The sequence below is a fragment of the Myotis nattereri genome (genome assembly GCF_964212035.1).
Source record: "Myotis nattereri genome assembly, chromosome: 9".
NCBI classification, from domain to species: domain Eukaryota; kingdom Metazoa; phylum Chordata; class Mammalia; order Chiroptera; family Vespertilionidae; genus Myotis; species Myotis nattereri.
The window spans coordinates 20,482,987-20,502,865 of NC_138084.1; the positions used below are offsets into that span (position 1 = coordinate 20,482,987).

The 19,879-nt window shown below is 40.5% G+C and overlaps 1 protein-coding gene across 1 annotated transcript; it reads left to right on the plus strand.

Annotated features, from left to right (window-relative positions):
- On the plus strand, window positions 1–14,039 carry LOC308523982 (membrane-spanning 4-domains subfamily A member 7-like; the record flags this gene model as incomplete). Its single annotated transcript, XM_081098096.1, has 6 exons — window positions 1–147; window positions 4,419–4,553; window positions 6,769–6,825; window positions 8,546–8,752; window positions 12,865–12,966; window positions 13,950–14,039. The coding sequence occupies exons 1-6, from the start codon at window positions 4–6 to the stop codon at window positions 14,037–14,039; spliced, it is 735 nt and encodes a 244-aa protein (XP_080954222.1). The 5' UTR covers window positions 1–3.
- Window positions 14,040–19,879: the final 5,840 nt, after the last annotated feature.

Sequence of the window (19,879 nt, forward strand, 5' to 3'; positions counted from 1 at the left end):
ATCATGCTGTCACAGTCCAAGACCAAGGAAGCCTTTGACTCCACTCTGAAAGACATCATTATCCCCCAAAGAGAGAAACCCGGACACATTTACCAAAAAGAAGATACACTGCAGAATGATCATCAAAAAGAAACCACAGTTGTTGGAGTAAGTCCACCTCATTATAAGGAGAACACTAGGGGAATATTGTGAATGTTTCCTGACTACAGATCTACAATGGATCTGGGAGAGTCATTTATTTTTCTGTGTGACTCCAGGCTAATTGGGACATGGAATGGGACTTTATGGGAAGACTATGTCCTCCCCAGACCTTTCTTTAAATCAACAAAAACCACTGGGTCTTTTCTACTTGTAATCTACACAATAAAGTCTCTTATAAATTGGCCTTAACATAGTGGAAATATTGATTTAACTGTATAATTTTACTCAATATGATTAAATTAGGTCATCTTATTTCTTACACATTTTGAGCTCAGTTCTTACACATTTTAAGGTGAGACAAATTGAACTAATCTCACCATGCATTTCCTCCCTGTTTATCTGAGTAACTATAAGACTCCTCAGTGTCCTAGATTCTCATCCTTCAGATTCAGGATTTTAATTCCCACAGGTTATGAATAGCCCCTTTAAGACCCAACTCCTACTCATTCCAGCTTTGGAGACCTGCCCAGTTGTGGCCTCTGGAGTTCAGGGTCAGTTAATTGCATGGTCCTCTTTATTCCCCAGTTGTGTTTCCCCCCACCTCAAAGGCCTCTTCGTCTATGTGCAAACAGAAATCTAGCCCCGAGGGAACTGTTTCCACTCCAACCCTTACTTCCAGGCATGGAAATGAACAGTGTCTTCTTAGCTTTTCATGGATGCTTCCAGACCAATCTTCCTTTCTCATCTATACTCCTACTTTAGAATCTCATGTAAGCACCCTCTTGACTGTGTCCATGGGTTATGCATATATGCATTTAAGGTCTTTGGTTGATTATTTCCAACCCCCCCCACCACCTTCCCTCTGAGATGACATTGGTTTAATTCTCACCCTGCCCATTTTTCTACTCTATACCTGAATTCACTAACCTTAGTTAGACACACACACACACACACACACACACACACACACACACACACACCCCTTCTGGTTTATGACCATAACCCCAAATGGACTAAAAAATCTGCCTAAAAGTACCTATTTCTTTCACCCATTCACTTTCTTATTATCCCAGAAAACTATTTCACACATCTCATCCTTCAAATATCATAAGTTTCTTCCATCTCCATTTATTACTTTGTTTCCTATAATACTAAATATTGAGGCAATCTGGATAGAATGTCCATAAGCAGCTACACATGTACAATTACCCATGTCTGTGTCAATACATTCTTTCTCCTCATTCCAGCTACTAAGAATAAAATATCTGTCCAACCAGTGTGGCTCTGTGGTTGAACATCGACCTATAAACCAGAAGGTCACGGTTCAATTTCCTGTCAGGACACATGCCTGGTTGTGGGCTTGATCCCCAGTAGGAGGCATGCAGGAGGAAGCCAATTAATGATTCTCTCTCTTTATTGATGTTTCTCTCTCTCTCTCTCTCTCTCTCCCTCTCGCTTACTCTCTGAAATCAATAAAGATATATTTTTAAAAAGAATAAAATGTCTATCTAATTAATGACAACCCTCCCTTTGTGCAGTAAATTCCATCCCTTATCATTTGTTCCAGTAATTCTCACTGCAAAATTTTTAATCAGTTTCATAACACAGAATCTTACTCCGATTTTTCTGTCTTGAAAACAAAAAAGCAAAGTCAAATACTTTCAAGTTCATGTTCTCCAGCTAATGCCCTATTCATTACTTGCCTTCCCAGCAACTGTCCTCTAAAAGGTAGGAGGTCAATGCCTCCAATTACTCTTTTTTTAAAAAAATTTATTGATTTCAGAGAGGATGAGAGATGTAGAAACATCAATGATGAGAGAGAATCATTGATTGGCTGCCTCCTGCATGCCCCTACTGGGGATTGAGTCTGCAACCTGGGCATGTGCCTTTGACCAGAATTGATGTGCCCTTGACCAGAATTGAACCCAGGACCCTTCAGTCCACAGGCCAATACTCTATCCATTGAGCAAAACCGGCTAGGGCTCTCCATTTACTTTTGAATCACATCCAATGGCATTTGCCTCCTTTACTCCACATTACTAACCCAATTTTCAAGTCTCTGTTGTTAACTTTATTGATTTAATGAAAGTGTTTGATGCAGTTAACCACTCTTCTACTTGAAACATTTCGTTTATTTGGCTTCTTGGACATCACATTCTTCTGTTTTCTTCTCTTTCCTCCTTGGCTGTTCTCTTTATGCTTTTTTAAAAAATAGTTTTTTGATGAATTTCCCTGATCTTAAATTTGGAGTGCTCTATAGCTCAATCCTTGCTTCTATTCATTTTCTATATCTACTGCAATGGCAACCACATCCAGTAATATGACTTTAAATATTATCTTTAATATGACATGGGGAAATAAAACTATATCCTTTGCCTGGATCTCTGTTCTAAACTTAAGACTCATACATATAAATTCCTTGGTATATCTCCACTTGGATATCTACTAAACATCTCTCCTTTATCCTACATAAGACTGAAATCGTGATACTCCTCCCCAAACCCACACCTCATACAATATTTTCCATCTCAGATCAATGTCAACTCCATCATTTCAGAAGCTTAAGTCAAAACACTTGGAGGCAACTTTTATTCCTTTCTTAAAAATTTTTTAAATTGATTTCAGAGAGGAAGGGAGAAGGAGAGATAGAAACATCAATAATGAGAGGGAATCATTAATTGACTGCCTCCTGCATGCCCCCTACTGGGGATCGAACCTGCATTCCATGCATGACAGGAAATTGAACCATGACCTCCTGGTTCATAGGTCAGTGCTCAACCACTGAGCCGTACCAGTGGGGCTCATTCTTCTCTTTCATAATCCACATTCAAACTTTCAGCAAATGCTACTGGTTTAATCTTCATAGTACATATAGAATCCAACTACTTCTTGCTATCTCGAAATCATTTGGTCTGGCCCTGCCAAGGCATTAGGGGTGACTTAATTAGATGTTTGGCCAAATATAGCAGGCTAATTTTTAAGTTGATAATTTTATATGGGCCTAGAATGATGTTATAAATATCTAAATGGTCCTTGGCAGAAAAAAGATTCCTCACTCCTGAGTCTTGGCCATTTGTGTTGGTTTGTACAAGTTATTTTAACTTCTGGTATCTCATTTTTCTTATCTGTAAATAAGATTAGATGAATAGCCAGAATGTAGAGAGTGTTCAGCAAACCCATTATCATCATGGATTTCATAAAATAGCAATTATTATTAAAATCCAGTGATGAATAAGATAAGATGAATCACAGCACTAAAGAATTCCTGCTCTATTTTATTTCCATTGAAATTGACCCCTTTATTGGCACTTTCTTGGTAAGTTTGCTTTCTATATCCATGTAACTGGACTGCTGTCCAGAAAAGATTTTCTCCATCTACTTTTCCTAGAACCATAAAAAATTTGTCAACATTTTCAAAATAAAGTTAAAAAATGTGCATATAATTATTCCCTGATTTGCTTGTTTAATAATCCTATCAGAAAACAAAAAATGTTAGTAACATATGAATTCTCTTAGAGAATGCCTATTAGCTCCTTCTAGCACATTTTTCCTTTTTAATATGACAAACTGTAACATGTTAATCCTATATAATAAAAGGGTAATATGCAAATAGACCAAATGGCAGAACAACCGAACAACCAATCAAAGAGTAATATGCTAATGATATGCTCAGGCTGCTCAACTGCTCGCTATGATGTGTGCTGACCACCAGGGGGCAGACAGTCAACTGGTCAACCAGTTGCTGATGGGCACTGACCACCAGGGGGCAGATGTTCCGACTGGTAGGTTATCTTGCTGCTGGGGTCTGGCTGATTGGGACTGAGTGAGATGGGCTGGACATGTCCTGGAGCCCTCTCATGGGGTCCCTCAGCCTGGCCTGCACCCTCTTGCAATCCGGGACCCCTTTGAGGGATGTTGTAGAGCTGGTTTCAGCCTGATTCCACAGGCCACTCCCCTTGGGAGGGCCCCAGATGCAGGGCTCATGGCTGGTGAGCACTGCTGTGGCAGCATGAGCCTCTCCTTATCAGGACTGATTGGGCACGAGCCCACTGCAGGCATAGCGGGGCCAGGGTGAGTGAGAGTGGCAGGTAGGAGCTGTAGGCGGCTTTGGACTGTGGGTTTTGGCCCGATCCCTACAGGCCACCCAGAGGGACCCCAACTGTGCAGGAATTTGTGCACTGGGCCTCTAGTATTCTTTATAATTCACAATGTACATTCAAATGCCACTTTTATCTATTTAAAGTGTATTCTAGTATTTTTCCTCTTGTCTCTTATAGAGTATCCATATCCTGTGTTGCCTGATGATTTCAAGTTTTGGAGCTATTTTGTTTTTTTCTCCCTACTCTTCTCACCTCAAGCCAGCAGTTTCCACCATGTTGATGTCCGGGTACCCATTTGTAGGAGCTCTGTGCGTGAGTAGAATGGGGTATCCAAGCGGGAATATGCTTTATAAATGCTAACAGCATGCTAAGTAATGGAATAACTCAGTTCTTAGAAGTGGAGAGAGAGGAGAAAAAGGCTAAGACCTCCAATTTTCCTTCTCTTATTATCTCACATCATGTCTCTGCAATTCAGGAAGAACAGAGAGAGGCTTAATCAGTGGTCTTACGTGAGAATCTCAGGTAGTGAATGGATGGGACAGAAGACAAGAAGATAATGCAGTGGACATACCAGCATTTCTAACCTGGCTTTACAGTATGCTCCCGGAAAAATGTAACATTTTTTGCATTCTTATTTGGGCCTTCAATGAAGCCATTGGATTCCCTCCAGTTTAAGAATAGTCTACCTGTCATATAGAGTGAAAAGGTCATTTTATTATAAAAATAAAATGACAAGTGGTAGATGCCACAGGTTTGCAGAGAATTAAACCAGCAATGGTAAAATTCATGCAAGACAGGGTATACTCTTGCTATAAGTTCAACGGCAATCCTGAGCACTTGGAAACCTTGGTTGCTGCCTTCCATCTTAGGACTCATGAAGAAAGGACCTTCTTTTGGACACTAGTCATACCTCCTACACACGCTTCTTTTCTATGTAATATCCTGTACAGAGGAGGAAAAAAGTACACATTCTGGGCAAATGAATTTTATCAAGGCGTCACTCCTGTATGGATACAGCCCTTGTGTGGACGCAAATCGTGCGGTGATGTAAGAAGGCCCTGCTCCTGCACCAAAAGCATAATTTGCCCTTGACCTTTCTGTTTAACCAGTAGTTATAGCTCCCCCATTAGAATTAATTCATTCTGGATCCTCTTTGTGACAACCAGATCTCTAAGCCACAGCTTAACCAACATTTTAGCTTCTCAGAATACCCTTTTCCCACCAACTGGATCCTTAACACCATATTGACTTCTGGGGCTTCATGATGAAAGACTCTTCACATCTGACCCTGTACTTTCCATTTTCCTTGGCTCCCAGCCTAACTCAGGCCACCTACACCAACGGCTTGAAGCCCATGTGCTTCTGCATCTTGAACCACCAAGTGCTTCTGTTGGCTGCTCCCATCTTTCTCTCCCTTCAAGTTATTGGTCATTTTCAATCTCCTTTCTTTCAACCATATAATTTTTTAAAAAATACATTTTATTGATTTTTTACAGAGAGGAAGGGAGAGAGATAGTTAGAAACATCGATGAGAGAGAAACATCAATCAGCTGCCTCCTGCACATCTCCCACTGGGGATGTGCCCGCAACCCAGGTACATGCCCTTGACCGGAATGGAACCTGGGACCCTTGAGTCCTCAGGCCGATGCTCTATCCACTGAGCCAAACCAGTTTCAGCATAATTTCTTAAATGTACAATGAGATTTATTATGAAATTACTTTAGAAAATGAAACATTGCAAAGAGTGAAATGTCCAACAATAAGAGATACGCTGAATAAATTATACATCAGCCATATGATTAAATACCTTGCAGCCAATACAAATAAGGCTTTAAAGGAATAATGATTTAGTGAGAAAAGGCTAGCAAGATGATTGTTAGTGAAAAACAACAACACCCACATAAAACAAAATTGTATTTACAATTAAAGCCAAGGAAGAAAATCCATACACATAAACTGTATTTACAATCAGATTCTGTGATTAAAAAATGGGGTTCTAACAATAAATATAAATAATTAAGAACCCCCTCAACCTATGAAAAACAGTTGATTCTAAGTGGGGAGTTTCCTGATGCTTCCATCTCATATCAAGTGCTTTGCAGATACAGCTTCTAAACAAGTCTGGCCTGTTGCAACAACTAGATATCCCTAGACCTCTGCTGTATGGTGATTTCTAGCTCAGACACTAGGCCTGGGTTAGTAGTCAACCTTGTAATTTATAACTCTCCTCCCTCCATGCATACCTCCAGGCTTCCTTAGCTCGTATTGATTTTCAGTAATATGGCTCCAGGCTTCCTTAACTCATATTGATTTTCACTAACACAACTAACTCCAGTTCCTGCACATCTGCTGATTCTTCAGTCAATGGTAAACATCCCAAGGGCAGAAATCAGACCTCTCTATCAATATGGACCTACACCATTACTACAGTGTCATCTCCCTGAAAGTTTTACATTACTTATTGTTTGAGTGATTGATACATTTCCACAAAACAACTGAACTGATTATTTCTCTCTTTTCTGAGCAGTTTGCCATTACTGGAATCCTTTCCATTATCTCTGGGAAAAAATCAACTAAGCTCCTTGTAAGTATAAGAGGAACTTCAGAGTTAATTCTTCCAGTTCAAAATTTCCATTTGATTAGTTAGGGAAACAAGGCTCAGAGCAAGTGAGGGAGCCCAAGTTCTCCCCACTGGCCCACTGGCTGAACTAGGAGTAAAGCCCAAATTCCTTGCCTTCAGACCAGTATTCTTTCCCCTACATAATGGAGCTCCAAACAGTGGAAATTTTTACATATACTAAGGACTCTTTAAAACGTACCTTGGCCCTGGATATGGTAGATGACCATCCAAGCTAGATCCTAATGATTATTTTTTTTTCTAGAAAAATCTATCCAATAATGTGTCAATTTCCCTAAATAGCATGGACAGAAGCAGAGGTGTGTGGGCTTAGATCTTCTCTGGCTATCTCATTTACTCCTTTGAGAACAAGGAATTATCATCCTGTAGTCACTCTCCTGACAAAGGTCAGGAGTTGGGAGGCAGTGGGTGGAAGTTGAGGTCTTTGATCTTCTCCATAGCAACCTTTCCTTTTCCCCTGACATATGCCCACAAAGAGGACTTAGGGAAAGGCCATATCCTGACTCAGGGAGATCCAAGGTCTGGTTAGCCATGGATGAGAGAACATAAGATGTACTATACTGGTATATGCTCCTGGTGCTTGAAGCTAGAGTCTGAACCCCAGAATCAGTGGAGAGGGTGTTGAAGAGTTTACAGCATGGATGGAGTCAGAATTCTGGACTTGGAATCAGGAAACCTTTACTCCCATCCCAGCTCAGTCCCCTATCCATCTGTGTGCTTGAAAAAGTTCTTGCCTTCTCTGGACTTCAGGTTTCTTATTTACAAAATGTGAAAGATGAACATGTGTATCTCACAGATGGCTTCCCAAGTGCCTGAATACACTGAAAGGAAAAACTATGCTTGGGATGACCTGACACAATATGGGCTCCACATGTGGGACACAGGATAATATGAGGGCTTGCTGCCCTCATGGCAGCTCCTGGCCAGGGTGCTGCCCATTCACTCTGTTCTTCCTTCAGGGACTCAGAAACTTGAATCCATATAGCTACTGGGTCAAGGCAGAAGAGGATAGGGCAACCATCCTCCCCAACACATGGTATCCTACAGTGGTGCTTAAACAGAAAAGAGCATGCGCTGGGAATCTGGTACATCAATGTCTTTGCAGGAGTCACATCTTGTAAGAGCCCATTTCTCCAAAATGTAGACTATGACCCGGGAGTGAGTGTGGTGATGAGGTTTTTATAGGCCTGATCCATCTATAGAATGTATTCCAACTTCTCCAATTTGCTTCTTCCTTTTTCTTTGAAGCTGCTTCTTTATGAAAGAACAAGCCATAGATTGGTCTTCCCAGGAGGGACCAAAGGCCATATTTAAAATGATTCTAAGTCTGTTGAGGAGTAAAGGGAGATATTGGCGATACCACTTCTATCTTCATTGCTGCAGAGAGTAAGGAACCCTTCTCCCAAAGCAGGAATTAATCCATAGATTTTCTAATTCAATAAACATTTACTAATTATATAAGGCAATGAACTAGATAGTGAGGAGGGATACACAGAGATGAATGAGACACAGTATGTGCCCACTAGGACTATGCAGATTAGAGGGAAGCTTAGTTGCAGTGCAGTGGATGGAAGGAGGGAAGCTTAGTTGCAGTGCAGTGGATGGAAGGAATCAGAATCATGTGCTATTTCTCTGATGAGACCCCAGTGCAGAATTTCTCTTCCAGGCCATCAGCAGCCTGACCTCTAATGCAGTGAGTTCTGTTGTCGCTGGAGCAGGACTCTTCCTCCTCGTTTACAGCCTGGTAGCCCTGAGGACTGCCTCTCAACTGTGTGACTCAGAAAAGGAGCATCTATCCTCCTTGCCTTATTCAGAGTACCCTAATCCAAAATATGAAGTCAAGGATTGTGTCCTGGACGGTGTCAGTCTCACAGTAAGTACTTTCAGATTGAGTCTCCTGTCATGTGAAATCTCTGTCTCCCTTTTGCATAATCTTGCTTTTTCAGCAGTCCCTAGCCCTGTTGGTCTGAATGTCTGAAGACAGACAGAAGAAAATATGGTTGAAAGAGCTCCGTCAGCAGACTGCAAAATATGGGGCATGCATTGTGCAAAGTTGAAAAAGGAAATCAAGAAGGGATGTGGGTAATCCATTCCTACAGTAGTCTTTCTTAAATTAAAAAAATTCCATTCTCAGTAGGTTTAACTCTCAAAGTGTCCCCTTTTTTGAACAGGCATTTCCCCCCCTCAATGAATATCCCAGAAACACACCTCTTTGTTTGAATTTCATTTGATTTGAGATACAAGTATCCTATATTAAGTTAGATATGGATTTTGAACCTGAAACCTAAACATATAATTATTATACTTTGGCCTAATAGGTCTGGCAGAAAGTGAGAGGAGGATGGGAGATGGATCACCATTGGATGCGACTTCTAGCAGAAATGCCAACATCTCTGGGCAGCACTTTCTTACCTCCTTTCCCCCAAACTTAATAGTCACCACCTGTTGATGATGACAATGCTGACTTAGTTAATCCTCTCTATATACTGGATCAGAGGTTAAAACCATCAACTCTGGCCCTTTATGGAGAAAGATTTCTTCCTTTGTGATTCCTCTCTGTAGGAGCTGTAGAGACAAAGACACTGTCTCTCATTATGTGGGATCTACCTGTCTCATGAATCACAGAGAATGGGTGCCAAATGTCTGGACTCACACCCTTATGTGCAGCTATCCATGTGATCCAGAGGCTGTCCAAACTACCCTTGATCCAGGAGCTTGAGGAAGCAGAAGAACACAGAAGCCCACCTGGTTAGATGTCAACATGAAGAGCCCAGGAGATAGTACAACTGTCGTGCAGGGCAGACGTTAAGCAAAACAATGGGGCTATGAGATTCATCCTCCCCACTGGGATAGTGGGGGCTGTATTTAATGAAAACTAATCTCAACACATCAAACTGCCTCCCACTCTCACATAACAGGAGTCAAAGAGAACTACCTGCAACATCAGAGGAGTTGTACCTTTGCTGACTAAGCAGTATTAAAAGTTCACTCTCTTTATTAACACAAGGATAACTTGGGCAAGAGCAACAAACTAAAAAATATTAGTGATACATAACCCTGGTTGGAAGAAGGAAGGAAGGAAGGATGAAAGGAAGAAAGAAATCAAGGAAGAAAAATATCATATGTCCCAGAAACTAAGAAAAATCCTAAAGCCAGGCCACCAAACAAGAGCTGAGACCAGAAAACCATGGAGGCCTGGATCATGGAGTTTTAATGCCCAAGGTAGGATTTGAGGCTCCACAGAAAGCAGGGAATGCACACAGAGGGCCCTGTAAGAATATTAGATGCTGAAATGGAATATTTATGAAAATAAGACAAGGAAAACTCTGCCCAACATACTAAGTAGCTTCAAGAAAATCTGCCATAAAGGTTTCTGGGATGAAATCACCTCACCAAGTCTTGTGCACATATGGCATCCAAATAAAAAATCTACACTAATAAAAGAGAAAAATGGTAATTGGCGTATGACGATACCCTTTTCATTGGCTAATCAGGGCTATATGCAAATTAACTGCCAACAAGATGGCGGATAATTTGCATATGTAGGCACAATGCAGGGAGGCAAAAGGGAAAGCAGGAAGAAGCCCCCTGCCACTGACAGTGATCTGAAACCCAGTGGGGAGCTAAGAGCTGGGGGGCAGGGCAAAGGCGGCCCTGGGGCCGCCTTTGCCCTGCCCCCCAGCCATGATCGGAGAATCAGGCGCCTTTTCCACCCTGGCCAGTGATAGCAGGAAGTAGGGGTGGAGCCAGCGATGGGAGCTGGGCAAGGTCGAAGCTGGCAGTCCCGGGAGCTAGGGGTCCCTTGCCTGGGCCTAAAGCGAAGCCCACGATCGCGGCGCCCCCCACTGCCACTGCAGGTCCCTGCTGCCTGGGCCGGACGCCTAGGCCAGCGGCGTTAGGCCTGGGCAGGGGCGGAGCCTGCAACTGTGGGGAGCTGGGGGTCCCCTGCCCAGGCCTGACACTTCTGCTGGAGGCCTCAGGCCTGGTCAAGGGGCCGATCCGGTGATTGGTGATCGGAGGGTGATGAGGGTCAACTCCTCTGGCTGAGGCCTCAGGCCTGGGTGGGGGCCAGAGCCAGTGATCGGGGGGAGATGGGGGTCTCCTGTCCAATCCTGACACCTCTGGCGGAGGCGTCAGGCCTGGGCCAGGGGCCGATCAGGCGATCAGAGGGTGATGGGGGTCAACGCCTGAGGGCTCCCAGTATGTGAGAGGGAGCAGGCTGGGCTGAGGGACACTCCCCCCCCCCCCACACCCAGTGCACGAATTTCGTGCACCGGGCCCCTAGTATATATATAAAAGAGAAGAACCTCAAATAAAAGGATTAACTTAAAAACTTCCTGGATCTGTGAAACTCCTAAGATTCTATCAGAATCAAACCTAAAATTAGCCCTAACCAGTTTGGCTCAGTGGATAGAGCATCTGCCAGCAGGCTCAATTCCAGTCAAGGGCATGTTTGCAGGCATATCCCCAGTAGGAGGTGTGCAGGAGGCAGCTGATGGATGTTTCTCTCTCATCGATGTTTCTAACTCTCTATCCCCCTCCCTCCCTCTCTGTAAAAAAATCAATAAAATATATTGTGTTAGCCTTTGAGTTTGACATGCTTGATCTAGGGCAGTGATGGCGAACCTTTTGAGCTCGGCGTGTCAGCATTTTGAAAAACCCTAACTTAACTCTGGTGCCATGTCACATATAGAAATTTTTTGATATTTGCACCCATAGTTAAACAAATACTTATATTTTTGATATTTATTTTATATATTTAAATGCCATTTAACAAAGAAAAATCAACCAAAAATATGAGTTCACATGTCACCTCTGACATGCGTGTCATAGGTTCGCCATCACTGATCTAGGGAGATGTCCATAAACCCAACTTATAAGTTTCCTATATATCAAAGAATCCCCATACCCCAATAACACTCACACACTGAAATTATATAGTTGCCCAAGAATTAGAAATTATATGATAATAGTTTAGAAATGAAAATTATAATATTTGGTGTTAAGAGCTTAGCATATCAGTTAAATAGCAGAGTCAACCTGTCCAAAGAAATAAACAGCAAAATGAAATGCAGGTCTGATTATATCATATGGAACACAACAAGGTAAGATAAAAATTTGGAAAATATGAATGAGAAATTAAAAGACATGGAGGATACAGCACAGTGAAAAGGTTCAACACACATCTAATCTGAGCTTTAGTGGGACAGCATGGGAGAGAAAAAATATGCCAAGAGACATCACTGAAAATTTGTCAGAATTTAAGAGACATCACTGAAAATTTGTTAGGCTGAAGGAATGCACTGAGACAGATACTGCATAAATAAAAACAGATCTACACCTGAAAACACCATTATAATAAAACTCAGCAAAGAAGAAAAGGAAATAATAAAAGCCACCACGAATAAATGGATTACTCTTATTTCAGAATGTGGGACACCAAGGATCTGAGATGAAAGTTTTTATTTTATTTTAATTTATTTATTTTCTTTATTGTTGACACTATTACAGATGTCCCCATTTTCTCTGCCTTTGCCCACCTCCATCCAGCCCCCACCTCACTTCCTTCTGGCCATCACCACATAGTTGTCTGTGTCTATGGATTATGCGTATATGTTCTTTGACTAACCCCTTCACCTTCTTTCATCCAGTCTCCCAATCCCTCTCCCCACTGACAACTGTCAGTCTCTATTTTGTTTGTCAGTTTATTTTATTCATTAGATTCCACATATAAGTGATATCACGTGGTATTTGTCTTCCTCTGACTGGCTTATTTCACTTAGCATAATATTCTGTGAGATGAAACTGTTGCTGCTTATTCCGCCTTTTCTGTTAAGAGATCCAAAAGAGAAAGCAGAAGAGAGAATTAAACGATTTTCTCTGTCTCTTGTGCTCTCCATGACTAGAGCCTTCATTCCCCAGTTTCCTCTCAGTCAGGCACAAGGGCTGGCTTATGGCACCAACCATCCCTGTTCTGATTTGCAGGGTGTGCTGGTGGTGATGCTTATCTTCTCTGTGCTGGAGCACTTACTAGCTGCATATGCTTCTGTCTTTTGGTGGAAACAGGTCTACTCCAGCAACCCTGGGGTGAGTACTCTGACGTGTCACATGATGCCTGCTGGGTCCCAAGATTTGAGTTATGATGATCAGGTCACTGGGTATATGTGGAAGGCGACTTTTATAGTGAGAAAAGAGTTCAATTAAAGGGCTCCTTCATGATGACACGCTGGTCATCAAAGACCAGCTGATGCCTAGTGCGTAGCAAACCAGTTAGAAAATTACTTAAGATGAAGCTAGACTCAACTGACCCAGTTCCTTATTAAAGAACCAAGGCTTGGATAAGTCACACAGAGAATGAATGATACAGACTAATGAGCTGAGACTGAGAACTTGCATCTCCTCACTCTTGTCACGGACAGCCACCTGCCTCCCTAGCCCAGTTCCCTTGTGAATGTGATGAGATTTACTAGGACATCTCTGCTCCACTTATGCTTTCCTGTGTTCTTCCTTACTTCTTCTTAGGTCTTGACATTATAATTTTAAATTTAAATGGGACCCAAATCCTTTTTTAAAAAATATATTTTTATTGATTTCAGAGAGGAAGGAAGAGGGAAAGAGAGAGAGAGACATCAATGATGAGAGAGAATCATTGATAGGCTGCCTCCTGCATGCAACCTACTGGGGATCAAGCCTACAACCCAGGCATATGTCCTTGACCAGAATCGAATCTGCGACCCTTCAGTCCGCAGTTTGATGCTCTAGCCACTGAGCCAAGCCTGCTAGGGCTGGGACCCAAATCTTTGAAAGCTGTAGTAGAAATGAGAGAGAAATACTTAAGAGGATTGAACAAATTATGATTCAATTATGATCTTATCAGAAAATGACAACATAATTAGCAGACATTTGTTGAATGGCATTTGTTTGAACTAATATTGTTGCAATTATATATTATAGGAAAGTTGGGAGAGCTAGTATTCTATAACATTTGGGGGGAATGCATTATAAATATGTATTTAAAAAGTCTCCAAAATCAGAGTTTTAAAACTATTAACAATTTTGATCTTTCCTAGAGTTCATTTTCCTTGCCTCAGTCACAAGATCATATCAAACATGTCAAAGACTTCTTCAAGGGTATGGCTATGAGTAACTGTTGGATGTAGAGGAAAAAGGAAGGAGAAATCCAGTGCTCATGACAAAGTGTGATTAGGCTTTCCTGAAATTTCAGCTACTCTAGACTGCGGAAGAAAGTTTTTAAAAAATAGCTTTTGTTTTTATTTTGTCCATATGAGTAATTTTATTGCTCTTATAAATAATTGCCCCAGAGCTCAGGTCAGTAAAATTTTATTAGCCTGTCTTCCAAAATGGCCATAAAATGTATAAACTTTAAAAAATTTATCTTTATTGATTTCAGAGAGGAAGGAAGAGGGAGAGAGAGATAGAAACATCAATGATGGGAGAGAATAATGGATTGGCTGCCTCCTGCACATCCCCTACTGGGGATCAAGCCTGCAACACAGGCATGTGCCCTTGACTGGGGGCCCTTCAGTCTGCAGACTGATGCTCTATCCACTGAGCCAGCTAGGGCTGTATAAACTTTTTTTTTGGTAAACTAAACAGAAAGTGATTGTCTATCCATAAATAGCAAGAGAAAATTTGCTGTTTTGTGCTTGTGTGAATTGGCTAAGTCATGTGTCTGCAGGCTCTATTTTCACATGCATATTGCTTAAATAATAGATATTAGGATTGTGAGAACATTTTAATTAAAAATACTTAAAAATATATGGCTCCATTTCTGTCAGTTGAATGGATTAAATTCCTCTCCATTAAATATAGCTCAATGTTCTGTCTCATTTAATGACTTTATTCTTAAATATCTGGATTCAAAGATTATAACTTATCACAATCACAATGCTTTCTCCCACCTAAGTTCTGGACTGAATAATAAATTAGACATATAGAAATAATATCAACTTTATTATTGTATTGGAGTAAACAACATGGCTGACCAAATAAAGAGATTCCTAATATTGCTCCTGAGTCTAGGTGTTGGGTCTTGTCTCAGAGGGAAATATGCAGCAGATGTGCACATGTATATTTTCCAAATGACATGTACAAAAATGGCCATAGAAGTCATACACATAATAGCCCCCAAAGGCAAACATCCAACTAAACAGTAGAAGAAACAAATGAAAACTGTGGTATATTTAGGCAATGGCGTAGTAGATAGTACTGTGAGTGAACAAAGTACAATGCAGCCACATTGATAAATCCACAAAATAATGTTCAGGGGAACAAAAGCTACATATGAGAATACATACTGTATAATTCCATTTTTATAAAATAAAGTTTGAACACAAGCAAAACTAAAAGAGTGTTAGAATCAGGAGCATGGTCACCTTTGGGGGCAATAATTGGAAGGGGACGCAGAAGGCCTACGGTTCCTAGAAGTGTTCTTTTTTCCTTTATCTGGCTGCTGGTGCTGTGCATATATGATGTGTTCTCTTGTTTCTCTACTGTAATTGAATAAAAACATTTTTAAACAGTTACTTTTGATCTCTTGTGCTTGTCTAGTTATTGAGCCATCCCTCACTTCTCCATAGTCAAATTCATTTAAAACATCATCTCCCCAAAGCCTGGAGTCATCCTTGACTCTTCTATTTGCCTCACACACCATATCTAATCTACCATTAAACCCTGCTAGATCTAACTTCAAATATATCGAGTCTGATTACTTCTCACCATCTCATGAGTACTCTGGTTTATCATTTCCTATTGGCTTTATTGCAATGAGCAACCAACTGGTCACCCACATCACTCAGCCTTTTCTCCACACAGCAGTCAAGGAGAGTTTTAAAAATCTAAAATCATATCATGTCATTTCTTTGCTCAAGCCCATTTCATTTCATTCTGAATAAAAGTCAGAGTTCTTAAAGTTCTTATAATTCTAAACTCTTTCCTCTCTAATCCATTCTCTGACTTCTCTCCTGCTTGTTCCCTCTACTCCTGTCACATTGGCTTTGACATATTATTTTTCCAGAGACTTTACACTTGCAAGCCCCTCTTTCTGGAATGCTTTTCTTGCAATTATTTTCATTGCTTGTTTTCTCACTTCTTTCAAGTTGTCAAATCTCTCAACCTCAATATAACTTTCTCCCACCAAATTACATAATATTGTAACCCTCTTTACCCTTCACTTGCTATTTTTTTTCCATAGTACTTACAGCTCCCATTTGAGTCTTTTTAAGTGTGTGTGTATGTGTGAATATTTTAAACTGGGGTGCAGAACCTTTGAGATTCCTCTTTATCCCATAAGTCAAGCTATGCGATGCAATTATATTTTATCCCGTATCTATTTCTTATTTTTTTGTTTTGTTGGTTCTTTTTCTGTTAATAGAAAATTTGTTCAGACTAACTGGAGAATTATATTCAGAATTGTCTGGGATAATATTCCAAACTGATGGAAGGTGCAATAAGGTTGCATCTTTTGTTTTTAACTCTCCTCCACTCCTCCCACCACCCCAGCCTGGTGGTCTTTTGCAGATGAAATGACCACCCACTCAGTTTCTAAAGTCAGAAATTTGGGAGTCATTTTGACTCCTTCCTTTGCCTCCCTACCACATTCCCTTTGGGAAAACAGTTAGGCAAGAACCTCACAGGAAGGTTTAATAAACTCATGGGAAGAAGAGTGAATGGTTTCAACCAAGTCCAGGCAGACATTGCAAATCTTTAACATACTATACATTAGAACTTTGAGTTCTCACTCTTAATCTTTAAAAAAATGCAGCTTCCCCAAAATGGTAACTCAAAATTAGTGACTAAGCCACATGTACTCAGATTTTTACCACAAACTCTCCAATCCTTCCTCCAATCTTACCTAACTTGGTAAAAGATTCTCCTTGTTGGTCTGATGAAGTAAGTAAACAGCCATGTGAGGCAGCAAGGAGCTGAGGGCACCCTCTAGGATCTGACAGCAGCCTCTAATCTCCAGCCAACAAAACCTAGAGTCCTTACTCATGCAACCATAAGGAAATAAATTCTGTCAGCTACCTGAATGTGCTTAAGAATGGGTTTTCCCCAGTCGAGCCTCCAGATGAAAACACAACCTGGCTGGCACCTTGATTGCAGCCATGTGAGGCCCTGAGCAGAGGCACCCAACTAAGCCATGCCTCACCTCCTGATCCACGAAAGTGGCAAGATAATAAATGTGTGCTGTTTTAAGCCACCTAGATTTGTGGTAGTTACATGACAATAGAAAACAAATACACACTGGATTGGTGCATGGAAAATGGAAGAGGAAAAGCCAAGTTCAAATTTCAGCCCCACCACTTACCAGCAGTAACTAAGGTACTCAGTTATGTCTTCAAAATGGGTATGATAATAAAACTTGTCTTCCCAGGTTGTTGGCAAGGTGACATGGCAACTCAGGAAGAGGACAGATTTAATAAGGGAGTAGTAAATATCTCATTTTATTTAGGCCAGTGTTGGCACATATTAGGGGCTAAGTGTTACTTGTAAAACTCAAGGAAGAGTGGTCTTTTGTAGGTTGAAAGCAAGAGGAAATACATTTTCCACTTAAAGAATGTCACCCTCTTATAGATCCCCTAAAGGGTTCTGTCATTTCATTTCCCCATACAATAGCTTAGTTCCTGCCCACTGGTCTGAGTCCATAGGCTGAAATATTAGAAATCCATTTTAAAGAAGTTTGAAAGAAGCAGGAGGAAAGGGAAGAGGCTGACAACCAAAATGATAAAATGAGATGCATTTTGAAATAACCAAGGCATTTGAAATTATAAACTTGTCCTGCTTAATATCAGTAAGTTATTCTTAAAAATCAATAATTCTGCATGAAGACAGTTCTTTTTCATAATTTTAAAGGGAAAAAATATATGCTATTATTCAACCTAAACTCTCATCCACTTCCCTAAAATGTAAGTAAAAGTTAGTAAACTATCTACATATAAGAAATAAATTAACAGGTTATAAATTACTTGCTCACCAAAATAATCACAACGCTGGTAACAGCTGCTGTGTGTGAAGTGTGTGGCTACAGTTAGAGTCAGCACCATCTGGGGCGCACTTCCTTTTATTGCACAGCAGGCTTTTCAAAACTCCACATGATTCTGATGGTCTGTCAGTTCTGCTTAAAATTTAAATACAGACTTATCTCACACTTCTTGTTTAAAATGTTGTGTTGCACTGTAGGCACATAAATTAAAATTTACCTGAATAAACATTGGCAGAAAAATGTTGGGTTGAGGAATACATACCTTCTCTGATGTTTGGGTGTAAAAACCAATGAGGCAGTCTATATATATAAAAAAAATCAAGAGGTCACATTCTGCAATTATTTCTATACATCAGTGGTTTTCAACCTGGAATGATTTTGTTCCCCCGGGAAGCAAATTTTGCCATGTCTGGAGACATCTTACAATGCATCTTACTCCCCATACAAAGAATTACCAGGACCTATATGCCCACAGTGCCAAGGTTGAGAAACCTGCTATGTGTGGTTGCCACAAACTAGGAAATACTCAATATAATATTTGTACATAGTTTTTTTGGAAATTGTTTGCCTTTATGATTTAATAATTAAAATAATAGCAAATATAGGAATATAAAGGCTTAATGTGGAAAGAAATATTCCAAAAAGACACTTTATATTACTTTATACTATTTTAATTGTATTTGTATCCTTTGAACCAGGAAGACCTTGAGTAGAATTAGTTTTCCTGGTCTTTGTGAAAGCTAAAATATGCTCTATTAAAGTGGCAACTGCAACTGGGCCTTCTTAATGACTTATTTTTATACTACAAAGGAATATGGTTAAACAATACAGGAGACAGTTCATTAACTACCAGTGGGAATCTGCTTCTGAAAGGGGGTGGAAGCATGGTTGAGTAGAAATGGCACAGATTTTGGAGACAGAAACAAAGTTTGACTCCTTCCCCTGTTCCATGGTATGTGATCTCAGGCAACTTAGCCTTTCTGTACCTCAGCTTCAGCACTGCAGAAATACATGTTAAAAACAAGCACCTTGTACAGCACTTAGAGCATAGTAAATATTCTATACATTTTAGTTCCTTTATATTTCATGAATATAGATACTGGAATTTGTTTTTACATTTATTGTCTGTTTCTAAATAAATTGATGAGAAAGTAAGTCTTGTGGATAACTGGATTCTTCACCAGGAAGGTAGGGGGCTGGATATGCTCTGGAATTCTAAGACACTATGACTTAATGACTATGATTCTGTGGTTCTAGTACTGAGTGGAGAAATCACTATGGGCTCATTGCTAGGGACTCCATGTAAGACTGAGGGAAGACCATGATGGTGGTTACAATGTTCACTCATTCCATCTTTTTATAGAGCTTGCCATTGAATCATGGATCCATCACTCAAGGTCAAAAGATCGGCCCATACCATCTCTGTCCAACCGAAAGAAACTATACTGACTGCGTTTCCCTATTGGCCTCATAGCTCTCTGCTGGATTTCCTCAAAGGAGAGCCAAGAGTCTTGGGGGTAAGTCCTCTCCCATCCATGGGTCTCCCTGCAAGGGAACAAAGAGGTTATTTCTCCATGTATATTTCCAGAGAGGCTTTTCAGGAAGGGAGTGGGCTCTCCCCTCGCCCCCTTCAGCCACAATGTATCCTTCCTGATTAATCATAAATACTTGTAAGTCATTTGCTTGTACAAATAATTAGATCATCAGTAGAAGAGCCAATGATACGATTTCCCTAGATTTTTTTTAATAAACAAGATAAATAGAAATTCTGTTTAGAAACATGCACAGTGTGCTTCATGTCCTAGTCGTGTTTCTGAGGGCTTATTTAACGCTGAGAAATAGAATATTTACCTATAATTACAAACTCCCCGACCCTGAGGAAATCCTCACGCTGTTTCATGAAGAGTTAGTACTGTCTTTGAATCACAGCAGAGGGGATGTAAAGAAATCGGTGTAATTTTTCCAAATATTTTATTGAGGAGGCGACATCAGGGT